Below are 13,500 nucleotides of genomic sequence, written 5' to 3' on the forward strand. Positions count from 1 at the left end.
AGAAGGTTGAAAAGTGAGATGGTTTTAGGTGGACGAGGAGTTTGTGAGGCTCCTGGAGAAATATCCAGAAGCTCGTGGAAAACAACTGTAGCCGACTTGGAGGTTGGAGCTCACGAAAATGGAAGCCTAAGGCCGCAGCATCGGCAACGGTTAATCCGGTGCCGGTGGTCTACCAAATTCTTCCCGCTGTCAAGACGGGGCCTTCCCGCCCATATATATAGAGGTATATACCTTATATATGTTCATATTCGACTCATAATGAAATACTATACTTAGTAGCTGGACCTTTTCTGCTTCTGCTTTGACCTCCTCATTCTGCATTATTCGCTTCGGTCTCATTAACCTTATTAAGTCCATCTGATAACGACCAATAGTGCAGAAGCTGGACGCTGGACGATGCATAGCTACCTAGGTATGTATGCATCTCAGACCATATGCAACGGCATTGCATCCTTATGATATCTCCAGCTTCTCAGCACAAGCTGTGAGCGTCCGTGGGCTGTTCAGGCCTGAAGTTGAGGCTCCGGTGGTAGCTCCCTTCCAAGATACCGCATATCCTGGGCAAAGCTTGGTCAAAAGTTTGCATCCTGTATATAAGCAGTTAGGAGTATACTTCTTCTACCTGTGAGATCACTGAGATGTCTTTGATGAGCACTAGGTCAGATATGTACAAGAACCCATCGGCAGCCAGTCCTTTTTAACTCCTGGTCTGCCTGTAGCAAACTGCGATATCTCGGGATTGGACGTGGTAAGTGACTGTATCTTGGTTAATCAGCTCTCCGCTCGTTCCGAGTAGATCGTTGTGGTGCTACTTGAACGTCATCTCAAGTGATACCAAAATAGGAAAACACAATGTACGAACCAAGCTGGAACGCTTGGTTGGATGCGCTTCGGGACCAGAATTTTGCGTCCTGTAGTAATCGAGGTACCTTTCATCTGCTGCATCCGCAAATCCGACTTTACTCCAAACTCTTGTCTCACCGAACATGGCGAGGAAGCCACCGATGGCTGCACTTTTCGGCGTCCTGACTCCTATGACGTTACTACTATACAGCACCTGTAGCTGTCGCCCCACCTGACTAAAGAACAAACACGAATCAGATGTCATAGTTGAGCGAAATTAAAAGGATGCCCAGCATCTTTCCCGTGCAGAGGGCTGGGGAACCGGCGTCAGTCTCAGGTTTGCTTTACTAAGTCGGCGCAAGTGTGCCATATAACTTTAGAGCCCGCTCTTAGTACTCCAAGACCCGGCTACCCAGCGTCGAATATCTACACATTACTGTCTGAGTCTTCGCCCTTCTTTGTCTTTGCTCCTCACATTCATACACTGCTTCTATTTTTTCGGGCTATATATCTACCTCCATCTTTAAATCAGCAAGCAGTTGCAGTTCATCGAAATAAAATGGCTGTAATCTGGGGTCTAGACCTTAAAGAAATCCAATGGGGGAAATTCAAGAGCGCAAACATGTTCGACAAGCAATATCATTTGCGAACAACCAAGATGATCGTATACCAAATCGCTATGATTCTGATGGTCATTTCGGAATCAGTAGGGACCGCTGCTCTCTCTGGTAATTCCGTGCTCAACTATCTCAAACAACACTAACACTTCAATAGATTATGTTGATCAACAAGATGGAATCTCAACTCGCAATGGTGGAATAGTAGTTCAAAACAACAACATCATCGGCACCTTCTCATTCAACATCTTCGTCGGTATTGCGGTAGCCACAATCTTCGGATCCGGATTCTTCTTCGATTTATTCTGGCCTGAGAGAGTCGAGTCACCAGGTGTTCGATTGGCATGGAAAATCAGCGCGGTCGTTGTCTCGTTCATGGCACTTGCAGATCAAATTGCAAGCACTGTGCGTCCACCCAAGTACACTCTGCTTCAAGTGGAAGACTAACTAACAATCACCAGGTAATTGTAGCCAGATACCGCGCCCACATCCGCGGTCTCACAGACGCCCAAGCTGAGCCCTTCTTCCGCCAAAACGGCCCCCCAAATCCCATCTACAGACATAACGCCGAGTGCGTAGCATCCGTGGTGGTCGGGTGGCCCGGTGTTATCGCCTCCTTTGCATCCGCTTACATCATGTGGAAATCCATCAACCACGACGAGAAATTCGGGCCTAAATCTTCCAAATACGTGACTAACGGTGGCGAAGCTGGTATGGTAGAAAACGGAACCGCGATGACTGGAGATGTGGGTGAACGAGTCGTCGCACCGGACGTTACGGCTTGAAGACGGCAGTTTGAAATTGCCGTTGATATGAGAGGACAGAAATGCGAACTCAAAATTATTTTGTTCATGGATGCGATCAACACCTTGTTGCACGATACGATACCCCCAAGATTGTCATGGTTATATGATTTGAGACATCCGTGGCTTCGGTCTGGCGTTTGGTACTATGGTAATGGAACGACTGCATAATTTAGCGACGGCTTAAATGGCATACTGGTATTAATTGATGAAACGTTTCCTTCTTTACTATTCTCTGACGGGGATCTTTGACTTTAAAGAATAATTAAAACCAAAGCGGCCTCACTAGAGAGCCATCCATGCTTCTGTCCTCAGTTGTAAATTACTAGCTGTAATCTGCTCTGGCAGGCTGGCAATCCAAGAAGTGACTGTGCACTGCGCAGTGAAAGACTTAAGGTAGAGCATGGGATAAGGAATCGGCAATCTAGGTCGGTTCGTAGGACCCAAGAGTTATTCGTTCACGGCAAAATGTTTGCACAATTGTGGAGCTGAGATCACAGCACATGCGAAGAAACATATCAAGGCGACATAGGATGCAAGAAAATTAATATAAACATTGTGCTTAGTATTGTTACTAAAAGCTAACAGTGTCCCCAAGATGTCGACTCAGTCTTGGTATGAGCCAAGCAAGCTATCTTCCATAATATGCTCCTTTTGTAGTCCAGCCAACTCAGGCCCAAGAGAACCCAGTCTCCGTCCGCCCGCCCTTTCACCACCGTCACAATCTTTCCATTTCCATATGTAGTCATCCTTCGCTTCGATACAACCTCATTATCATGAGCGAAACTCACAAACAATACGCCCAACCACTCCTCCGTTGACAAAAGAATAGTATAAATAAAAGGAAAGGGGCTGTCCTCTCCGTATGCGATGCAAGGGTAATCGTGGTAATTACTATCCGTGGCTAGAATTACTCCATTGGGTGCCAAATGTCGACCTGAAAATTAAAAGATGAACCAACTCCACTCCATGCAAGGGTTTTGATGAGTGCAAAAAGAATAATGTCATTGGGGTGTTCATATATCATGCGTCGTCGAGTTCTTCGACGGCCGAGCGACCTTCATCAAATCTGAGAACATTCCGGAAACCTCGCTGAGAAGCAGGTACACCGTCTCTTGAAGCCCCGAAATCGAGAACCTGTAAACGATCAGGACAAGAAAACTGGAGGAATTGGAGGAGCTTACCTCTAAGAATGTTAAATTATCCCGCTGCACGGCAGCAACACATCTCCTTTCATCGAACTTGACCTGCCATACTCCACTGAGGTCTGTCAAAAGGTCTTTCATACATTCCCCAGTCTTGATGTTCCACATCTTCAAGGTTCTATCTGAACCAGAAATAACCTTTTGCCCATCATGCTGAAAGCATGTGATGGCACCCGTATGGGCGGTTAGAGTGCTCTTACATTGGCCATTCTCAGGATCCCAGATCCTGAGTGTTGAATCAGCAGCAGCTGATACAAGACGTTCGTCTGCCAAATCAAGCAGTCCAACGAGGGAAGAATGTCCTTCTAAAGTATATAAACAGGCGCCGGTCTCAAGGGACCATATTTTGACGAAATTGTCCATTGACCCGCTGATACACCGGTTGCGTTTGTGATCAAGAACGACACTATAAACCTTCATAGCATGCCCGGCCAGACGATGTACTGTTTCTCCCGTTGAAATTTTCCAAACTCTAACAGTATTGTCGTAGCTTCCACTAACAAGAGTGTCTTGATGAGCTGCGATGGCACGTACTGAATGAGTATGGCCAGCTAGAACGCGAACGAAATAGGGGCAGTCTGCGTCATTCAGCGGAGCTGATGTTTGAATGTAACGCTTCGAACCCTGTTCAGGCAACCTCCATACCCTTAATTGAGAGTCACGAGATCCGGTAATGATAAGGGGCTTCTCTGGGACCATTATTGGTCTGCCCTTCTCATTTCTTCCAATAAGCTCCGGCATCAATATTTGAAGGCATCGAACCGTTGAGGTATGACCGTGGAAAACCTGTGTACAGAGGCCCTTTTCGATGTCCCAAACTCGCACCGAGCGGTCTGTGGAACCCGAAACCAGAACATTACCCTCATATTGCAAGGCCCATACGCCACCCTCGTGCCCTCGAAGCTGTTTCCGTAGTACGCCAGTCTTAGTGTCATATACGTGAATGAGGGCATCGTCGCTCCCAGTAAGGATTTTGTCGTCGTCAAACTGCAAACATGTGATTACATGTGCTGGGTGGGCTGGAAATGCGAAGTGATGAGGCGCGACATCAGGGTTCATCCAGCTATTCTTCAACAGGTAATGGCGTCGATACAATGACTTGAAGAGATGGAGCTTTCTTAGACTTGGTAAGCCTAGTTGAGGGTCAGGAACTGCGAGTGCTGCGGCTGTGGCAGCACTGAGAGGGCCTTCCGATTTGTGAAATCCAGCGTTAGAGTTCTTTAGTCTGTCCGTAGAACTTAAAGCCCTCCGCTTTGCACGATCAGTGCCCAGGCCGCCAGTAACACGCTTCCTTTTCGTCGTTGATCGATGTTTTCTTACAGGTTCTTCGACTTTGACACTGCCGTAGAAAGAGAGTTCTCCATCAGAACCTAAACCATGTTGGACGCTCATATCCTCCTCGCCGCTATTCTGTCCATAAGGATCTTGCCAACCCCAGCCTTGTGCGATTGCCCGCTCAAGTTCGCCAATAGGAATAACAAATCCAGCCTTATCAAACAGCTCTTTCCACCCAGTTTCATTCGTGTCGATAACGTTTCGCCAGTGTTTCGAAACTTGGGCAGCACGACATAAATCTTTGTGATCTAGAAACCCTAGAATATGTAGGCTTAGCTCAACTGGTAATTGTTCCAAAAAGTCGCATTTCAGTGCTGGCCCAATCACATCTGCTAAAACGTGCAGTGTCTTTCTTGTGCATCGTCGCAGAAGCTGATACATCATCAATGTCTTTACATCATTGGGCATCGAGTCAAAGCTTTCGAGAATGGATTGGGTGTCTAGAAGAGAGGGTGTGCGTAGATGACCACTATCCCCCAGATAGCTAAGCTCCCGATTTTCTATATAATCGCCATCCAGCGTATGTTGACTATCTCCAGATTGTGTATCGGGGCTAGCTGCAGCAGTGTCGGTATCATCGTTAGAGCTACCGGCGGGAAATAGGCCTTGGTGTAACTCGGCCAGCGCAAAGGTTGGAGAAAGGCCAGGACTTGGGAGGCTTGCATTTTGAGCCACGGCTGTATTTACCACTGGTCGTTGCCCAGTCGTATTTGGAACTACGGCACCATCGAGCGGTTCGAGGTCTGATTCAGCTATTGGGGGTGTAGCAACAGCGTTCGCAAAAGATTCCTGGGTATCTGAAGGGTCTGCAAGACTATGGAATGAATTACTTTGACTTAACCCAGACGTCGGGGTGTATGTTTCGGCTTGAGAGGAGAGCGGTAATGACCGACCAACCATAGATGTTTCGATATCTGACAGTTCGGGTGTTTCTGGGAATGAAGTGTGATCTGAAGTGTGCATGCCTAACCCTAGATGCCGGGGTTTGCCTTCTTCGGGGGTTGCAGAATTAGTATTACGATCTGTAAGTCGACAGGACTTTCGTGATCTTCCGCTTAAGCTTGGTGACTTTGGTCCAAAGTGTGAGCTCCTTCGACGGCCCTGGATAGTAGAATCGTGGGCTAGTAATTGCCTATTTGGTCTTTCTGCCGTCTGTGAACTACAGGGCTCCGAAGATCCCATTCTTTGACCACGTTCGTGTGAGCGTCGGATATGGCCATGCTGGTGTGGTGAAGGTTCCTAGAATACGTATCAGTCTCGGCATTGGCAAATACAGTCATAGAGGAAGCAAACCGGTCGGGGGTCGGAAGCTAGACTAGTAGCAAATCCGTACTCATTTGGTATATCGACATTGTATGAGATCTTTGTCAGTTCCACTGGGGTAGGTTTGATAGCTAGAGGGTAATCTTTTGCGTCTAGCAATTGGAGAGGTTTCTGTTGAATGAGCAGTGGTGGATAAGATCTCTTGGTTGTAGTCGTGGTCGTGACAGTCTTCGTCTCCACACATTCTGCTAGTTCAATCTGCAATCTAGATGTTCTTGAGATTGCAGATTCAGTGTCTTCCTCCCAGCCTAATGATACTGTCTGACTTCTTGAGCGAGGTCGTCGGGTCTCAGTACTCGTGTGCATCGACTTCGGCTTTGAAATGAAGGGGCTTGGTGATCCATCAGAACCGTACTTTTGTGGCAATACAGGCTTGGTGTTCAGACTAGCAGCTGTTCGTTTCTGCGAGGTAGGTCGATTCGGAGGCTCCATGATATAGAGTGTGTGTTATTGTCTCGAGTGGTGTCGTTCTGTCGGCTGATCGAGGAACGAACGCGTTGTTCGTCGCGTGCAAAGCGCGAGGCTTCCTGCGTCCTCCTTTTCCTTATTTTGCAATAAATACCATTGCCAGATTTCAAACTATCGAGAGCCTTTTGAACCGGTCGTGTCCTACGAGCGTGGTGGGGGCGAGGGGTGGTCGACTTGGTCGGAAGAACAATGAGAGAAGATGCGGAGAGGGGCAACTGCAGTTCCGTTGCTCAGAGAGCCAGAAACGCACCACGCCAGCTGGAAATGTGCAGATGATGAAGAAATTCACTGCGGCCGGTCTCTCGTTGGATGTCGAACTATTTGTTGGTGCTGGGTGACAGGTTCAAGCCCTCGAGAAACGATTTGGCTGGACTGGGCTGGGAGATCTGACGAGAGACTTCAGTTGCGTTTCCCAACCATGCGTGGTCAAAGGCGCGGGTCTCGCTTACATACGTCGCTTCTCTCGGCGGCGAATTTGCAGGCAGAAATTGTGGCCTGCAGCAGCGCCGGCCCGAAGCTAGCGATTTCCCATCTAAAAGCAAGCATTCTCTATTAATTCTATTAATACAACGGTGGATATGTCCTTGAAATTGTATACAGGAACCAAAAGTCCATGTATGTAAACTCTAATCCTGCTAGAGTCAGAACGAACACCGATATTGTCGAGCGGTGGGGAGGTGCTAACACTTGTCGTCGACAACTTGTCGACAACGTAGCAAACTTTAACCCGAGCAATCCGTTGCTCTCTTCGACTTGTTCCAGCTAACAAAAGATACAGGGTTTATAGAGATCATCGAGAGTGCAAAGAAACTATAGTCAACAGCAATGGTCCCTCTTCAGATCTCATCACGGTCCTCAGAGGCGGAATTGCTTTGTCTGAAAAGTCCACAAAGTAGATTGGTATCTGTCTCTCCTAGATCAAATCAACTTAAATGCGGCCTATTATGAAACAGTGTGAAAAGTGTATGTGTGCACTTTCATCTTCTGGGATGATAACAGGTTGTTTTCACTTGCATGTTCGTAGTTGAGCTGTAAGTGTGACCATGTACCTTCTGAAATGCTATGGTGATTGGTTTCAATAATTGGATATGCCTGGGAATTCTATTTTGGAATAGTTCGTCTTTGAACTTCTAGGTATTCACGCTGTATTGATATTAAAATTATTGGAGTCATGGATATAAGCCATCCCACCAACCGATGTTTTTGTCGTTACACCTAGCCCTTCCGCTCTACAGTTGCGACTCTGTGTCTTTATTAAGACGCTGGACATAATCAAGTCAGTCATTCTTGCATCTCCGCAGGACGTCAGGTCTATTGTAAGTAGGCATTCTATGTGGACAATCGTTCAAACCTCACAAACCAAGATGCTTTGCTTTTGCCCGGCATTGAAACTGATGTATGTTTGTATCTACCCATTCAAATAGGTAGGTACCTAGGTACACTCCTGTTCGTCGTCCCCCCTTAACGAAGGGCTAAGTTAGTACTTTCTATTATTGACATATAAACTTGCTAACATCAGCAGAATAGGACGACAACTATGTGTGGAGCAGGGATATTATGCCCCTCAAAATCAAAGAGGACACTTCAGCTTTCGCCTCATATAAATATTTCATATGAGTTCGGTGGGTTCTGGTTTTGTCGGTTCATTCGTTCAAGTAGGTATTACCTCGATGAACAATATCCTAAGTGGAAGAGCTTCAGAGCGCTGCAACAATTGCATGGTGCCACATGTAGGTGCCCATGGTCAGTAAGCAGCTAGGTATGTAGGTATTTCCGTAAAATACTCCAGCTGCTTCTAAAATCAAGCTTAGGACGTAGTCTGAAAAGATCCTACTTTTACTGTAGCAATCAAGTTTTCTCCGTTGCCGACGCAGTCCTTGTTTTGGTTATTTTCTCTCGTGGTCGTTCCTTCCTGTTTCGTGGAAACACGCGACTACGCGCTAGTGCGCAACTCTTACTCCAGTCTTTTCCGTTCCATAACAACATCTCCATTTATCATTCTAGAAGACGAGCCTCGCGCTCTTTCATTATTTGAAGTCTATCTCTTGACCTACTTATTCCATTTTCCCCTTCAAAGCTAATGTCAACACCTGGATGCATCGGTTGGACCCTCAACACGGCTTCCAAATCACTGCGCAAATACATATGAAGTACACTACTGTGTAGATTTTTGTCATTGTACGTGGCAGCGCGCAGATATGGGACGGGTGCTTCGAAGCGGCAAGAGTCTAGATGACTCCAATGCGACGAGCGAAGCCAAAAAACATGCAGAGACCTCATTCGCAGTATCGCAGTCAATCTCCACACTACAAGACGCGGATACGGCCATCACTTTGCCCAACTTTGGGAACAGGCAAAGGACCGTGAAAGCCTCCGTTGACACCAGCTTCCCCTCGGCGCTCTCATCCAAACCGAGTATATTTATAGGCAAGGATTATCCCGCGCCATTCTCTGTTAAACAGAGAGAAATGGAAACGCTTGAGCCCAGCAGTCTTGCAAATACAGCTTCGAAGTTTGTCCTCCCAGTTGCTTCCCATGTTCGCCGGCCACGACCCCGTCCACAACCCCAACCCATTTTTAAACCTACTACGATAACAACGCTTACTTATGAGCGGAGTGTGGAGATTACACGGATATCGATCACCGCTTTGGTATGTCTTCTGTCCACAAAATTTTTGCCAACATTAACTCGGATTATAGGTCTCGATGATCACCTTTTTCAAGTACGTTTCGACGCCAATCCAAGCTACAGTAGAGGTGCACTTACTGATTTCTACAAGGAAGGCTTTCGGGAATAATCATGTGTTCGAACACCGTTACTTTGACCCCAATGATCCAAATTTGACATACGAGGCATTCAAGAAGGGCGTCCATAAAATCCAGCAGCAACCCGGGGATCCAGAGATACTCAATCATTGGTTAATTGCCGCTGGGAAGTCTGAGGCTGCGGATAAACTTCTGTCATGGCTTGTAAGCGGTTGTCACACCCAATTGAACAATTTTTAACCATGTATAGGAACACGATACTGTACATGCTGCTATAGAGGGGAAATACTTGTCTAATATTGAACTTCGTCTTCACTATCGTCATAATGTCGAATCCTATTTCATAAGTTTGACATACTGTGAAGGCTCGGAACGTCCTCGAATCGAGGCAAGACTCGGCGGGACTGGAGAAGACGTACCATCAATGGTGGTCTATGATGCTCAAGCACAACTATACGCGTTAATGGAGGATGTAAACCGACAACTCCAACTCAGTGTCAGGTCTCATGACGGTCACCTCAAAAAAGGTAAGATCATTGAGCCAATAGCTAAATCTGCTAAATTTTAATTCAAGGACCTAATTACATTACTATGGGTGTGATTTTGAACGACAAGGCACCCAAAGAGCTTCATATTCCTGGCTTCAAGAGAAGTCTAACCCGGCCGCTTAACTTGAATAATATATCACCAGTCGAATGCTCGACAATGAAAACGCCCTTCCATAGGTATAGGAAATTCTGCCTGCCTCATCTGGTTTTGTTGCTAATGTCGGTGGTAGTGTATCCGTTAACCCACCCGATTATAATTCGTTAGTTACTAGAAGCGCAGAGCAGGCAACTCGAAGAACAATTATTGATCACGGACCGACGGCCGCCAGGAAGAATGACACCGATGACACCGAAGACACCGAAGAGGCAGTTGCCTCACCGTGTACATTACGCATGCAAGGATCAGATACCGCATCAGTGGCAAGCGAAGATTATCCTCACACTCAGTTTGAAAATGTTTCCCTGATTAAAAATTTAGTGAGTTTTGCAAAACCTATTTTCTAAGGAGCAAACTTACACTTAACAGGGACCATCAAGAAAAATCGATCCAGCCACACAGGATACTCTTATCCTTCCACGTTCACTCCAATCTCCGACGAGCCACTCTTTTTCGAACACAAATACACTTCGACAAAGCAGTGATATACCAAATATCAGAGGAATAATACCTGCCAGAATTAATGAGAACATATCTGACGATGATGGAAATATGGATGGAAATTTGCAGGATGAGGATCTAGACATTCCATTATCGCCTGTATCTGAAATACTTTGCGAATGCAGGGCGTCCGATTACGTCCCAGGGTGCATGGTTAGCAAAAGTTCCTTATCCGGGCTAGGTCTTCTATTCTAACCAAATCCTTCAGATAAAATGCTTGTCCTGTGACAAGTACCACCACTCTTTCTGCTATGCTTATTTGAATCCCCCGTCGTCACACATTATGGAAGAATTGTGTTACGAATGTGATGATGAAGTAACGGAGCCGCCAGATATGCGTCTTAAACTATGTTTGCTCAGGAGGACTATTTACGTACTCAGAAACGGACAAATTCTGAATGTCACAGAGGTTTTTGACTTCATGAGTAAGTTGCAATTTCTATCTCATAGGAAGGTCTAAGACCTGACGTGTTTTTAGTGATTGAAGATAGCCAGGCATCCACGATCCAAGAGTTTTGCACGTGTCTTTTGAACTTTCTGAGAATTCTGGGTCTTGTGCAACTAGCTCAACCGCAAGCAGACGGAAGAGACGCCTTGTTCTATCTTTCATCGAGCAATGATCAACTTCCCAAATGGCTCTTCAACCCTCGTCTATTTCTTACAGCAATTGTAAGTTCATTCCCAAAAAACCCAAAAAACCCATTGCGCCAGGAAGCACATGTATAACAATATCGCTTGCAGCTGAACGATAATCCCCGCCTAAAAGATCATTTCCAAAGCGGAGAATTTGGGTTATCACTCGCTGCCGCAGTTTGGCCCGCAGAATTCGCAGACAACCCCAATTCTAAAGCAACTGATACTTTGAATTCTAAAGCTAAGCTTGAGAGGTCCCATTCGCTGACCATGTCACCAAAATCCGCTTCATTCAATCCATCATCAGCCGATTGTGATGGGACGAAGTGCGGAAAGCGAAAATTGCGTGAGGACGGCTCACCAGTCCGCGCGAAAAAGGCGTATGAAAGTCACTCAAAAGGGTGGAAATCGATTCATCAGCGGGGTCTATCATGAATGATCCGGATCGCATGGCAGTAACAACGTCTGCTTTGTCTGCTATTTACAAAAAGAAGAACACCTCCTGTACAGGCTCGGTTCACGGTATCATAACTTCACAAAGAAGGCGCCACGTCAACTAGCAGACAGACATTCAATGATTACTCCTCCTGTTTTTGGAAGTTCGGCCTTCCAAAGGTGTAGGTCCAATAGTTTGGGCCTATCTTTATGCACGGTCGATGACTCGACAAAGTGTTACCACGAGAACTTGCTTCGAGCTGAGGCGAATTGCTTTGTAGTGGAGATGGCACTGTGAAATAAGCACGTCAGGGGCTCTGGGAAAGAGTGGTAGATCGGGGGTTTGGACAATCTGCCATTCTATAAAGAATTGTTTGCTTAGTTTGTATGTGGCTTGATGGCTTCGAAACAAAGAATTCATTATATCGATATTAATGGAAGATGAGAGTGCTGAAACAAGTAAGAGTTGCAATAAATGAGACCCCATGAAGCTACTGCAAGTACTGCGGCTCCAGCTAGCAAATGATCATATTACAAGCCAAGGTCATCCAGTGGCAGCACGGCGAATTGCAAATGATGAAGCATTTCAAGGTTCACTTTCCAATGATTGCATGGGGTCAGGCTAAATGCTGTACGGAGTAGACGAGGAGGATGCACACGCTCGTTTTGCTGCGCAGGACATCCATTTCGTGCTCGTAGTTATTTCAAATAAGAATAGTAGTCGGCTGAAGGTGCAACACTTGAAAGTCTTACTCTATCCGTGGAAGAGAACCCGAGAACAAGAGTGCAGCGGTGAGGTTCACGGCAAGGGTCTTGCGGTTTGTAAACATCCCGGTTGAAGGCGTTCTTCATATCGATTCGAACCCACAAGTGCCTCAATCCCGTGGAGTGAGACGGGATGGCAAGTCGTCGTGACGTCGTAGTGTGAATGTGCAGGTGGGCCACATGTTCTTGTTTTCCTCAGTATTCTTACTTCGGAGTCCATCAAGTCGACTGAGATCATTCAATTAAAGGTCCCTACTAGGCATTCGACCGCGACAATATGTCGGTTGGTTCAACCGAGAATATATCACATTGTCACAAGAGCTGTGCCCAGCTCCCCACTCCAATCTGTTCTTGACTTCTTCCAGAAGGCACGAGCATCAGTCAATTTAAAATGTTCCTCTTCCTGACGTTCTTATTCGTATGGCGTCTGGTTACGTGCAGACAGACCGGGGGATCCTTCAGATGCTTCACCAAACGAGCATCCTGGACCCGATCATTTCTAGATTCCCTGGCGTTCCCCCTTTACGTTGGCGTTCGTGCCCGGCTCGAGAGCTGACTTGTTGGCTCTGCCGGAGCTCTTCTGCAGCACTCTGTCGCTGCTAGGATCCCCAGGCCACCGGTGGTTTGACTGCCACTAAATCGCAAACGGCCCTGGAACTGCCCCACGCCTACTTGCAGCCAGCACGGCAGAGCCAGGGGAACCTCGACCAAAGCCTAGAATGCCACTGGCTGCGATTGTCCAATCGAGATTGCTCTTGACCACGCTCAACCCTTTTTTCTTGACATGTCGTATGCCACATGAACACGAAGAGATAATGTCCGAGAGTCGAAGTGCAGTTGCGGTTGTTCGCTCTCCTATTACTTCCTCTACTCTCTACGACTTCAACTTTTCACGTCCGCAACCATCAATCTCGTTTTTTCGTTTCTCTTCGTCTCTTTTCTGCATTTTGGAGTTGGTCGCCTTAGCTCCTGTCAACTGTCAACTAACCCTTGACAGGGAATTTAGCTGCGTCTTCTGGGCCTTTTCGCGGCCTAGGATTGCTTTTGAAACAGCGACCCGGTGGAGGGTTTGAGTCAGGACACTGGATTTGACGACTTCTT

At 46.7% G+C, this 13,500-nt stretch overlaps 4 protein-coding genes across 4 annotated transcripts; 2 read left to right on the forward strand and 2 right to left on the reverse strand.

Moving 5' to 3' along the window:
• Window positions 1-453: 453 nt before the first annotated feature.
• GLAREA_04544 (uncharacterized protein) lies at window positions 454-988 on the reverse strand (the record flags this gene model as incomplete). Its single annotated transcript, XM_008086921.1, has 3 exons — window positions 454-587; window positions 678-756; window positions 863-988. The coding sequence occupies 3 exons, from the start codon at window positions 986-988 to the stop codon at window positions 454-456; spliced, it is 339 nt and encodes a 112-aa protein (XP_008085112.1).
• Window positions 989-1,402: 414 nt separating this feature from the next.
• Window positions 1,403-2,245, forward strand: GLAREA_04545 (uncharacterized protein; the record flags this gene model as incomplete). The annotated part of the gene is made up of 3 exons (XM_008086922.1): window positions 1,403-1,571; window positions 1,618-1,865; window positions 1,922-2,245. The coding sequence occupies 3 exons, from the start codon at window positions 1,403-1,405 to the stop codon at window positions 2,243-2,245; spliced, it is 741 nt and encodes a 246-aa protein (XP_008085113.1).
• A 1,041-nt stretch (window positions 2,246-3,286) lies between these two features.
• GLAREA_04546 (WD40 repeat-like protein) lies at window positions 3,287-6,558 on the reverse strand (the record flags this gene model as incomplete). Its single annotated transcript, XM_008086923.1, has 3 exons — window positions 3,287-3,400; window positions 3,448-6,042; window positions 6,097-6,558. 3 exons carry the CDS (start codon window positions 6,556-6,558, stop codon window positions 3,287-3,289), a joined length of 3,171 nt encoding a protein of 1,056 aa, XP_008085114.1.
• Window positions 6,559-8,792: 2,234 nt separating this feature from the next.
• GLAREA_04547 (uncharacterized protein) lies at window positions 8,793-11,634 on the forward strand (the record flags this gene model as incomplete). The annotated part of the gene is made up of 10 exons (XM_008086924.1): window positions 8,793-9,245; window positions 9,295-9,317; window positions 9,375-9,564; window positions 9,611-9,887; window positions 9,935-10,085; window positions 10,139-10,385; window positions 10,435-10,719; window positions 10,775-10,991; window positions 11,045-11,235; window positions 11,308-11,634. 10 exons carry the CDS (start codon window positions 8,793-8,795, stop codon window positions 11,632-11,634), a joined length of 2,361 nt encoding a protein of 786 aa, XP_008085115.1.
• Window positions 11,635-13,500: the final 1,866 nt, after the last annotated feature.

The sequence above is a fragment of the Glarea lozoyensis genome, assembly GCF_000409485.1.
Source record: "Glarea lozoyensis ATCC 20868 chromosome Unknown GLAREA5, whole genome shotgun sequence".
NCBI lineage: Eukaryota > Fungi > Ascomycota > Leotiomycetes > Helotiales > Helotiaceae > Glarea > Glarea lozoyensis.